General features: G+C 37.0%; 2 protein-coding genes across 3 annotated transcripts; both read right to left on the bottom strand.

Moving 5' to 3' along the window:
* Positions 1–2,849: 2,849 nt before the first annotated feature.
* Positions 2,850–4,634, bottom strand: LOC147397645 (heat stress transcription factor A-2-like). The gene is made up of 2 exons (XM_086449510.1): positions 4,047–4,634; positions 2,850–3,892 (listed from the first exon to the last, which is right to left on the bottom strand). Exons 1-2 carry the CDS (start codon positions 4,362–4,364, stop codon positions 3,113–3,115), a joined length of 1,098 nt encoding a protein of 365 aa, XP_086305636.1. The 5' UTR covers positions 4,365–4,634; the 3' UTR covers positions 2,850–3,112.
* Positions 4,635–5,470: 836 nt separating this feature from the next.
* On the bottom strand, positions 5,471–11,093 carry LOC147397644 (PHD finger protein ALFIN-LIKE 4-like). 2 transcript variants are annotated; one of them, XM_086449512.1, is made up of 5 exons: positions 10,768–11,093; positions 10,644–10,676; positions 8,969–9,197; positions 6,954–7,083; positions 5,471–5,943 (listed from the first exon to the last, which is right to left on the bottom strand). In XM_086449512.1, exons 1-5 carry the CDS (start codon positions 10,865–10,867, stop codon positions 5,665–5,667), a joined length of 771 nt encoding a protein of 256 aa, XP_086305638.1. In that variant the 5' UTR covers positions 10,868–11,093; the 3' UTR covers positions 5,471–5,664. The 2 variants fall into 2 exon arrangements, with proteins under 2 accessions (XP_086305638.1, XP_086305637.1); XM_086449511.1 differs by having other exon boundaries at positions 5,471–5,946; positions 10,768–11,090.
* Between the last annotated feature and the right edge of the window lie 537 nt (positions 11,094–11,630).

Genomic DNA, 11,630 nt, shown 5'->3' with positions numbered 1-11,630 from the left:
ATCCACTTTCATGTTAAGAAGTGCAATAGGAGGTTTCAGCTTGAGGTCACTCTAGCATGACTCTTTTGAAAATGGACAACAATCAAATGAACCTTCCACCTAAATTTAAAATTTAAAATCAATGGTGAATTTTTTTTTTTTTTCAAAGTTCGCAGATTTTTGTCCTCTGTAAACCTAAAGCAACAGATCACATTTTTGAATGCCACAAGGTGAGCCAAACAACCCTTCCTTACTAACTTATTAAGGATGAAATCTTTACTAACTTACTAAGGCTAGTCAAAGTCAAGGTAATATATAAAATTAGAGGGGTATTCTTTGAAAGAGATGTGATAAACTGACTGAAAATTCACTCATTGATGTGGCATGTGTATGGAATCAATTTTTTTTTCTTTGTGAATTTCGAGTTAATTTATCATTAGTCTATTTGAAAAGTGAGAAGAAGGAAGATAATATATAAAATTAGATGATTTTTTTTTAGAAAGGTTAATAGAGAAAATATAATAAAGTTGAAAGGGTGTCCTCAAGATCTAAAGGTAGATTAAATCCCAAACTCTCTTTATGTGAGGGGATAAAGAAAGTGGGATCGACCGTTGTGTTTTATTACATAGGTATTCATTTGCTTTATTTACTTAATTGTGACAATTTTTTTTTTCTTATTTTGAAGATGAGAGTGTTGGACCTGTAAAATTGACTAGCAAGAGTAAGGTAATGGGCTTCTTAGAGCACTTGATCTTGCCCAAATCCTCCTAATACCCCAAAAATCACACATATCAAGTAAACTAGGATGAATCCTTGTGAGTGGCCTTTTCGGACTACTCCATCACAACTTACTATTATTTCTTATCAAAGAAAATTTATTTTCTCTTCTACCATTTAGAATTGATCATTATTAATAAAGCAAATATAGACATGCAGATGAGGGAGTCGACTTGGCACTTTCAAATTCGGGTTAGGAACTAGACCTGCCCAAAGAAAGCTGAAGTTCAGTCCAGTGACGATACTTCATGGTGGGATGACTATGAGTGAGTATAGCCAAATGTAGGAAGCCAATCATGAGCTTCACAAGTCCTATGCTTCAGGTGCCAAGGTATCTCAAAACTAACAGATTGTGAGCAAGGTCCAATCAATTAAGCCGTAATTAGCTAGTAGCTAATTTACTAACCACATTACACTTTCTCTTCAGTCCTGACAGAACTATACTAGAAAGGAGTAGGTTGAAAAACAACAAATACACTTTATTTAATAAATTATGCATTGAAAAATAGGATCGTTAGTCATGATTCTATTGTGTTCCATTATTATTATATTTTCTATAGCTTCATATCCCTGGCTTTGTTGCATTTTTCATATTATTTATATAGTTTGATGACTAGTATTACTAGTGCTATTAAGCGATTCACCACCTCTGATTAATTAAAACAAAATAATTGTCAAATATTATTATTTATTTGTAATAAAATAATAAATATTTATTTCAAGAATAACGATAAACTGATTCCCCCACATACTTTCCCTCTACTCCGGTGGGGTGGCATGTGCATAGAATCATAGATTTTTTCTCAAAATACACAACTACACCTCCCATAAATATGTGCAGTTGTGTATCCAAATGCACATTTTAAGATAAGAATGGAAATTGTCGATTGATTTAGAAATGCTTTGAGGTGACCATTTTAAGATAAGTAAGGAGAAATTGAAGATATACTTCACATAAGAGTTAAAGTGGCGGTGCTATTTCAGTGGAGGTGCGCTTCAATCAATAAAATTCAAATAAAGAATTACGAGATGATAACAAGACCAAAGACCAATTATACTTTACAGAACATTCATGAAATTGAATCTTGAATAACCAAGGAGTATCATATTAATAACTAGAACCTAAATGCTATGAGAATGTTGAAATATGTTTTTTTAGTGGGTATGCCTGCAGACAGGGGACTGGACCCGTATCTGGACTTTGTCCAGTCTCGAGACACATGCAACTCCCATAGGTGCGCTTTCACATGTGACCCTGAGGAATTAATGCTCATACTAAGTATCAATCTCACTACTTACGGGCATTAACCGCTTATCAATCTGAAATTACCATTAAGCCAACCCCTCAAGATTATGTTGAAGAAAAGATGGAAATATGTGAGTTCAATACCTAATATGAGCACTATTTTCTCAGGACCACCTGCAGGAGCATTCCCTTACTTACCTAGTGCTTGTGATGTGTGGGCGTTGCACGTATCCGGGGAGGATCCCATACGCCTTGATTCCATCCTTGGCTCATTCCCTCACTTACTTAGTGTGTGTGATGTGTGGGTGTCGCACGTGCCAAGGGAGAATCTCATATGTCTTGGTTCCATCCCTGGCTTATTCCACTTGGTGTGTGTGATGTTCAAGCATTACACGTGCACGAGGGAGGATCCCAGTATGCCTTGGTTCCATCCCCGACTCATTCCCTCATTTACCTGGTGTGTGTGATGGGGGAGGATCCCATATGCCTTGGTTCCATCCTTGGCTCATTCCCTCACTTACTTGGTGTGTGTGATGTGCGGGTGTTACATGTGCCCAAGGGAGGATCCCATATGCCCAAGTTCTATCCCTGGCTTGTACCCTCACTCACCTGGTGTGTGTGATGTGCGAGCGTTACACTTCTCCCATATGCCTTGATTCCATCCCCCATATGCCTTGATTCCATCCCCGGCTCGTTCCCTCACTAGTCAGACATAAGTTCAAGAACCCGTTATCCAAAAAAAATACTCAAAAAATATCAACCGAGATGATAGCTCATAGAACTCAATGTTGAATAGCAAAGAAGTATTATATTACTAATCTGAACCTAAAAGATATAGAACTCAATGTTGGATGGTAAAGAAGTATTATATTATTACTAATTTGAACCTAAAAGGTATGAAAATGTTGAGACATGTTTAAAAAACAAGGATAAAACTCAAGACATTTTTTTTTAGGAAACCATCGTCTAGCCTTAAAAGTTTCATATTTCACTAACGAGTCATATTGACTCAACTCAGTGAACCTCCGAGACCAATGGACTTTCCATTTTTCAAGCATTACATCGATAGCAATAAACACACAAATTACAATTACATGGATTGATTGCTCCTCAACTAAGGGGCATTACAGGCACAGATCGCCGAGTTGACTGGGTGTGTGTAGATAAAGAATCCCATTCTTCTTGACACACACCATGATTCATTCTTTCCACCACACCGAATCTTGTACTTCTTCCCACCAAAGCATCCACTTCAACATCTTCTTCTTCTTGTCCTCCTCCAACCAATTCTTCATTCAGTAATTCTTCCCACATTATATCATTAACCGAGTCCAAACCGTGATCAATTGTAACACTCCTCTGATCATGGGTTTCACAATCGACTGCAGCAGAGAACAACATCTCTATCTCTGATTCAATGGTGGCCACTTCTTCCTGAACAACTTCTTGAACCATCTCTGTACTTGGGCTGGTTTGTAATCTCCTTTTCCTCCCAATTCCAATCTCACCCAATTCATTCTTCTTTGATTCATTCAGTTTTCGAAGAAAAGATGGATTTTTGACAGCTGTTGCAAGAAAAGAAATCACAAGTTGTTGTTTCTTCTCTGTTCCTTGTAATCGTTCTTCCATGGAGAGTAGTTGTTCTTGGGAGCTCTGTTGTTGTTGTCTCAGCTTCAGAATGTTCACCATTAATACACTTCGATCACTCCTCAATCTGCTAATTTCGCCTTCGTTTTCCAATTCAGCACAAACTCCTCCTCCTCCTTCTTGACCTTTTTGTGAGTTTCGAGAGATGTGTCTCCTCTTGATGTTCTTCAACAAATGTTTTTGTCCTCCCAAAAACCCTTCGTTCGCAAACTCCCACCGATCCGGATCAACCTTTCTAAAACCCTGTAATAAAATAAAATAAAATAAACAAATTTTTTTTTTGGCAAAACCCACAGGCCAAAACCTCAAATTCACCATGGGCATGACTTATAAATGAGAAATTCAACCAAAAAATAAAATAAAATTCTTTGATGGGTAAGCAGGATTTGGAACTTACATAAGTGTTGAGTTGGCGAATGAAGCTAGAGAAATTATTGTGCTTGAAGTATTTGGGGAGAAGATTACTGGAGAAGTTATGAGAATCCCAAACAATAAAACTATTTCGAGCTCTGTTCCACGAAACGACCGAATCGGTTGTTGGGTCTTCGACCATTTCGAATGTTTTGGTGAGAAAGGGTGGTGGACCAGTGTCATGCAATCCTTCCATTGGTTGTGGTACTAGAATCGTTGATGATGAACAAAACCCATCACCACCACCACTACCACTGCACACCACCACCACCACCTCATCTTCCTTCACTGTTAATCCTTCCATGAGTGTTTTTTCTACAACTGAGAGAGAGAGAGTTTGAATTTGAGTGGGTTTTCAGAGAGGGTTTGCGAATTGAGTATAGGGTGTTGTGTTGCTTAGAAGAGGTGGAGCGATTGAGATTATTAAATAGAGAGGTGGAGAAGGGAGCGATGTGGATAGTTTTCGTTCCATTTTTCATGAATTTCTGCCACTTGGTTTATGCAATCTCTGCCCGGTTGACGGTTTTCGCCACATTTCTGATGCTTCATGCCACTTGGTGCTGCCATCTCTCTCCACCTCATCATCCTGCATGCTGAACAGTCAAATTCCCCCCCCCCCCCCCCCCCCCCATTATTTGGCTTGGGCTTTTTCTTGGACCTAGGCTTGGGTAGGAGGTGGGCTTCATTAAGTGGGCTTGGGCTTTGAGATCAATTTACAGTCCAAAGTTGTTTGTTATAGGGTGAACTAGGAATTGGTAAGGTGGTGTGGCAATAGCAACTCTCTTTAATAAGGACCACACGTCTCACGAAGAAGTCGAGGTGGTCTTGAGTTGGAAACACCTCTTAAGGACTACCCTAAGAGATTTATCCCAGAAATTATTTGGTGCGTGTGAATGAGGAGGACAAAACCCCACGTAGAAACCTAGGTCAATCCGTAGAGGCCATAATCTTTTTATTTTATTTTATTGGAGCACATAGTCTTGATCGAATCCTCTTTGCTCCTTCACCAATCAGGGCCATAACTTGAAATTCTAATTCTTCCAAGAGAGCAAAACCCACACATAGAAACCTACGACAATCCACAGAAGCCAGAAGACAACCTCTATGTACTCCAATAAATAAATAAATAAAGATTCGATCAAGACCATCCAAATTGCCACAGATAACGCCATCAACTTAAGCCAGAAATAGTAGCCAATCATAATAAATCATAACATTCCACTGGAACTTCTTTTTTTTTTTTTTTTTTCCTTAGATGAACTGTCAAAGCAAATACGAGAGAAACCTGGAAGACAGTTATCAAGTGGAGGTTATATAGTTAAAAATGGCTTCAGATGCATTATAGAAAACTAAAACAAAAAAAATTTCAACACAAAGCAAGCAGACTGGATCGTGGGGTGATCTTTAGAATGCAAAGAAAGGGCATTTTTTAAATTTAAAAGACTAGCAGTAGTATCATCCTAGAGTGAAATTTTCAAAACCAAAGTTTTCATACACATCTGTAGCCAACATGATATGAGAGACAAAGAACAAGCCTGACTGACTAGACAATTAGTATAGTCCACTGTGGCGAACACAGAGAACCTTCACTTATGGGCGGGCCATCAAGGACGTATTTTCTTGTTGCTGCAAGATGGACACTTATACTGCTTGATGTGCTCGGCCCTAGCTGGAGTAATCTTCACACATTTTCCATGAAACCATTTCTCGCAGATGTCACAGCAGATCCAAAACTCATCCGATGCATAATTCTCTCCACAAGCCCCACACAGGGTATCCCCATGCTCCTCCTCATCTTCTTCCTCCTCCTCCTCCTCCAAACTCTCTTCATCTTCCTTTGGTTGCATCAACTTGGACTGCTTGCTCCGGGTTTCAGAACCTCGCTGCTGTCATCACCAAAAGGAAAGCAATAATATTAAAAAGTAATACAATAAACTACAGTGAGTGAATAATTAAAAACAGAACCCAAATCAACTAAATGATTGCTAGATAGGAGGAAGTTTGACAAATATTAACACATAGCCGATTAACTAGGTTGATCTAGTTACTTTTGAAGAGAGAAAATATCAAGTGAGAAACATTACAGTAATGTTTAGATGCAAGGACGCAATAAGGATTTTGGAGAATCGCTCCTCCATGTCCATGTAAGTGGGAAACTTCTTTGTTTCATTGTTGGATGTAACCCATTCTAAAGATGAGGTCCCTCAAAGTTGACCAGCCTTTCTTTGTCAATTGTTCAATCCTAGAAGCCAAAACAAGGGTAAAAGGACTTCGCCTTTAAGAGGTCCTGATCCTCAGCTCCATAAAAAGGCTGTGTTTCCAGGATTGAAAGACTAGACCCAAAAAATCAATATGCTGTCATACAGAGGAGAATCCACCCCAAAAGCCAGACCACTGAATGGTATCCAGGAGTAATATGGTCTCAATCTCAAGTACTATCCAATGGTCTAGATATATGGAGAAAATCCAACTCGCAATGACAGTAACACTAAGCACTTAACGAATAAAATGCGAAAGCAAATGAACAAGGCAAGATCATGACTTTTTTTACCACAATTATTAGGCCGGCCACTGATCTTTAGCAGTCAACCTTAAGTGGAACTATGCTTGGTTTTCCTGATCAGTCTGTGGGTGTTCAAGCTTAGATTACTGGTAAGGTCCAGTTGCTACCATTCTTGGGACTAAACCTATTTATCCGATTATCAGAGACAGAGGCTATGAACCAAACCATGATCCAAAAAAGTATACAAATTATTGCAAGTTCCATAGAGAAACTAGGTTGTACAAGCCCAACAGAGAAACTAAACCCACACATGTATGCCAGCACAACAATCATGATTCAGCTACAACTGACTAGATTAATAGAGTTGCCAGGAGGTCTAATTGCTTTTACCACTTTAGAGTTTGGCTTGGATTTGTTGCTGCTATGATTTGAAACTGATGTCTTCTCCTTAACTTGCTTCTTTCCAGTAACCTCCTCAAATATAGTTGGGAGATCATTTATCATATTGAAGAGGCGTTTTCTGCATCAGAAATATCAGCAAGGTTTTATTGGATAGATAAAACAACAGAACAACCAACCATTCTCCATGCAAAAGAGTAATACAGGACAGAAACATATCCAATTTACTATACTCTCTCTAACATATAAAATAAGGTTCAGGCTATTTGCACCCATCCTTAATGCTCAGTGCACCCATTACCTCTATATATCTCACCCCAAATTGTGTTTTATGTGGGTATAAATGGTGGGTGCATATAGCCTGGCACATAAAATAATCAAATGAGCCATGTAGAATCGAGAGACAAAAAACCACACTTTCTACCATAGGATTAACATTTAAGCCATGCCACACCATTAAACCATGGAAGAGATTGATGAAGAAAATATTAAGACAACAAACAAGGATAAGCAGAGCACTTGGATTTTATGACAGGGAAATCAAATAACAAGGTAATCTTCTCTTACACGAACAATGCAATTTTAAAGAAAAGATGAAGAATATGAACATGGTGTTTTCTGATTTTGAGAAAGCATAGAAGGTGTCAGCAAGCTAGACTAGTGGGTATTTGGAAATGAATATTGACGTTATTAGGGACATGATGAGGGAGTGAGGACTAGTGCACGGACTATTGTTGGTGAGACAAATGAGTTCCCAATTGCAGTACATTTCCATCAATGTTTTTTAAATATGTGGGGCAGGGTGCTTCAATGGCCTAAAGCATGAGAGGTACGCCTCCTGAGCACACCTTTTTAAATAAAAAGCTAAGAACAAAAATAATAAATAACACAATTAATTTAATAAAAAGATAAATTATGAAGAAACATGAACCTATTTCATATGTGGGAATGATTTGTTTTCTTGACATTATTTATTCTAGAACAGATTATTATCATTTAAAATTAATCATATGTAGCAGGACGGTCAATTGACCACCTTTCTCAATCAATAAATCGTCTATTTATAAAAATAAAATAAGGGTTAGGAGGACAAGATATACAATAAAATTGATCTTTTAAGGCTACTATGGTATATTATCGAGAAGAGCTTTTCCTCACAGAAAAAGTTTGTCTCATATTGTGGCTGTGGGTGACAACCTTACACGCTTCTTTTAAACCTTCATCTATTAAAATATTTCTTCCATGGCTAGCAACACATCCTCTCCTGCCCCCTATGACCCCTTTCCAACATGTCACACACATTCTTACTAACTACCATCTCCTTGAAGACAAGCATTTACACTGAGAGAAAGTTGAAATCCCCTCCTACCACTGTTCAAGAAATTTAAAATCTAAACAAGTAATGTCCACAGAACTAAATGGAAAGAAGGCTGCTTCACTGATAAAATGAATAAATTTACCTCTTTTCTACCACTTTAAAAAGTCCAAATTTAGTATCAAGAATCATAGGGAACAGAAAAATGAAAATTGAATGGGTGGGTTGCAATAAATTAGATGATTCACCAAATCCCAAAGCAGCTAAAGAAAAATTGAATACATAGTGAGGACATGACTAAGTACAGGATTACCTACAATGATGAATTTCTATTGGAGGATTTTACCATCTGCCTTCCCAATTTAATTACGTAGGAACAAAGCTTCACAATTGAAAGAAATTATTATTATTTTGATATGTACAATTGAAAGAAATTATCAGGTTCTCCATAATTTAAATAATATTACTGTAACTTTTAAAAGAGTAATGGGCTCAAAAGTCCATCACATTGACAATAGAAAAGGAGTGAGCACCCGACCTCCATTCCCTCTAATGAGTGAGTATTATTAAACCTTATCCCTATTGACACAACAATCCCAAACATTCACAGAAAACAATAATTTTCTAATAATCCAACACGTTAACATGTAAAAGGGTATTGTTGAAAGTAAAATTGATATAATGGTTATACCGGTCACTTTTATCAAATCCAAATCTGGCACCAAAATAGAATGCTACAGAAAGTAACCATGCATCACTGTGGACTGCAACCAAATATAACCAGTCCTTTTCTTGCATCCCATCTCTAGCAAAGTTAATACCCAATGCAGGCTCTGGGAGCTCTGGAGGAACCTCGTCAGCTGGTAAATTTACCTCCCATTGCTCACTTGGAAATCCATATAAACATAAGTTCTCTTTCTCTACACAAGAGAAAAACATAGTAAGATACAGTTGCTTATTTTAAAATAAGAACACCGCAGAAAAACACATAGTAATTTTTTTTGGGAGAAAGGCAACAAAAACTACTCTCCTGCTTTACAAACTAGAAGTTGAACATTTTCTATAGTTTCCTAAATTTAGTCTTGTTAGCTTAGTTGCTTTTGAGTTCATGTTAAGTAAAATTACCTAGTTGAGGCTATAATTTAGTTTTACTTTAAACTTTAATATAGTTTCTAATTGAGTTTACTAGTGACCTAGTCTTGGTGGTTAACTAGTGATGATATTTGGAAAGTTATGCTCTTTCAGAAAAGAACTGTCTAGTAAAACAAATATAGATATCTTCGGAAAGTTTCTATTATTCAATATAGGTGATGAAGTGCTATGTTTTCTCTTTGCCAGTTGAGATTGTTCCAATCACTAAACAACTGGGTGGTGCTAATCACATGGTTTTAGAACTCAGACTCGGAGTCCATATTGTTCAGCCCTGAGACCACTTCAACTCGAACAACATAATTCAGTGTGGGTTGAAAAGAGATAAAAGGCCAACTACGAACGATTCCAGTTCTAGTCACAACTGAATCAATCGACATACCAGATCATAATCAATTCCATAATCAGTTGAGCTGAATCAAAGTGGAGTTCAGGCAAGCCAAGAGTCACATTAGATTTTAGCTTAGCATCGTATGATATAAGATTTCAATCCTAAAATTAAAATCAAATCTTAACCTTGGTTTTAAATCTCGTCTCAGTATCGTCCACCAACGAGATGGATAGACAAGTCATCTCAAACTTGATGTGTTTCTCAAATTTCAGTCCATTATCTCGTTGTTGATCTAGACGACTCGACCAAATCGGATGACTCGTCCGATTCATCTTGGTATTGTCGACCAACAAGACAGATAGACAAGTCATCTCAAACTTGATGTGTTTCTCAAAAGTCAGTCCATTGTCTCATTGTTGAACAAGACAACTCGAACAAATCGGATAATTCGTCCAAGACGACTCAGTCACGTTCATGGAGGAGACATCAAAACAAGTTTTAAAACCATGATTTTAACCTAAACAATTTAAATCTTTATTATAAATGCATTTATTAAAGAATTTCAGAAACAAAACAATTTTCTGCTACAGAAGAACGAAATCCATATTCCAAAAATCCTCACCATATAATCAAATCTTAACTATTTAAATCTTTATTATAAATGCATTTATTAAAGAATTCCAGAAAACTATTTTTGTTTCAGAAGCCAAACAAATTTTCTGCTACAGAAGAACAAAAACCATAATCCAAAATCCTCACCACATTCTAAATTCCAAAAAACCCATTAAATATCTCCAGAAATGAAACATGCAAACATAATTACCAACATCAAAACCAAAAGAAACAAAGTAACTCAAAGCCAAAAGTGAGGGAAAGAAACCCTAACCAGGATCACACTGTTGAAAAAACTCTTCAAAATCTGCACACACAAAAAAAATCAAAACCCAAAAAGCACGTAAGAATTCAAACTTCGGAAACAAAAAAGAAGAAAGAAATTCTTGAAGTGATACCAGTCGTAAGAGCTTTAATCATTCCAGTTCTTCGGCCTTTGAAATCTTTGAAAACCTCTTCGACTGTTCTGGGATTGTACTGTGGACCTCCTCCATCCATGACTCTCTCACTCACCCAAAAAAGACGAATAAGAGAGAACGAAGAAGAAGACTTGAAAATGAAGACCAGAGAGGACAGAATTAGGAATTATAAACTTTCAGGGGTATCTAACGGATTTGAAGATTTCGAGAGCCAAATCAACAAAAGTTCAGAAAAGAAAGAAAGAGAGAGGTTGGAGTTCTGGTTTGGAAGAAGAGAATAAAAGGGCAATTTGGATATTTTAGAGTTATTGAGTTTGCATACAAGTATACGAGCGGATATGAATCGTCGATTAAATTAGATTTGAGAGATCGGTGATAAGTCCGGGAAAGATGGGAAAACTTTGGTACATCCAGTTGCTTAATAACTATATTACGTTCTACCTAATGTCTTATATAATTTCGGGCCCATGTAACTCCCGAAAAAGTTTGATTGATTACAAGTTTGATTATAAGTTTGACCTAAAACTTAAATAGTATTCTTAATTATTTACTTAAATCTGTTGAATTTCTTTTTTTGGTTGCGGTCCATGAAAGGGTTCTAAGCATGGTTTTGAATTTTGTCAGAGATCAAAACGACTCATCCGGTACATCTTGGTATCATCCACCAAAGAGACAAATAGAAAAGTCAAACGTATCAGATGATATTTAAAATTATGATTCATTTTTCTCATTTGTTAATGACACAATTCAAACATATTAAAAAACTCGTTTAAGACGATTCGGTCTCGTTTATGGACGAGACCAGACAAGATATTTTTGTGAGTTACAAAGGCACCTAAGTT

Source organism: Akebia trifoliata, chromosome 8 (assembly GCF_017979445.1).
Source record: "Akebia trifoliata isolate Shusen 1 chromosome 8, ASM1797944v1, whole genome shotgun sequence".
NCBI classification, from domain to species: Eukaryota; Viridiplantae; Streptophyta; class Magnoliopsida; order Ranunculales; family Lardizabalaceae; genus Akebia; species Akebia trifoliata.
Note: the sequence above shows the minus strand (reverse complement) of the source record. Positions and strands in the feature narration are given on the sequence as shown.

Bases quoted from the DNA above. Each gene is read 5' to 3' on its own strand.
- LOC147397645 (XM_086449510.1), bottom strand. From the start codon at position 4,364: ATGGAAGGATTAACAGTGAAGGAAGATGAGGTGGTGGTGGTGGTGTGC. The intron at 3,893-4,046 runs GTAAGTTCCAAA...ATTTTATTACAG, and splicing joins TTCGCCAACTCAACACTTAT to GGTTTTAGAAAGGTTGATCC.
- LOC147397644 (XM_086449511.1), bottom strand. From the start codon at position 10,867: ATGGATGGAGGAGGTCCACAGTACAATCCCAGAACAGTCGAAGAGGTT. The intron at 9,198-10,643 runs GTTAGGGTTTCT...TCTCTTGTGTAG, and splicing joins TTTTCAACAGTGTGATCCTG to AGAAAGAGAACTTATGTTTA. The intron at 7,084-8,968 runs GTATAACCATTA...TTTCTGATGCAG, and splicing joins GGATTTGATAAAAGTGACCG to AAAACGCCTCTTCAATATGA.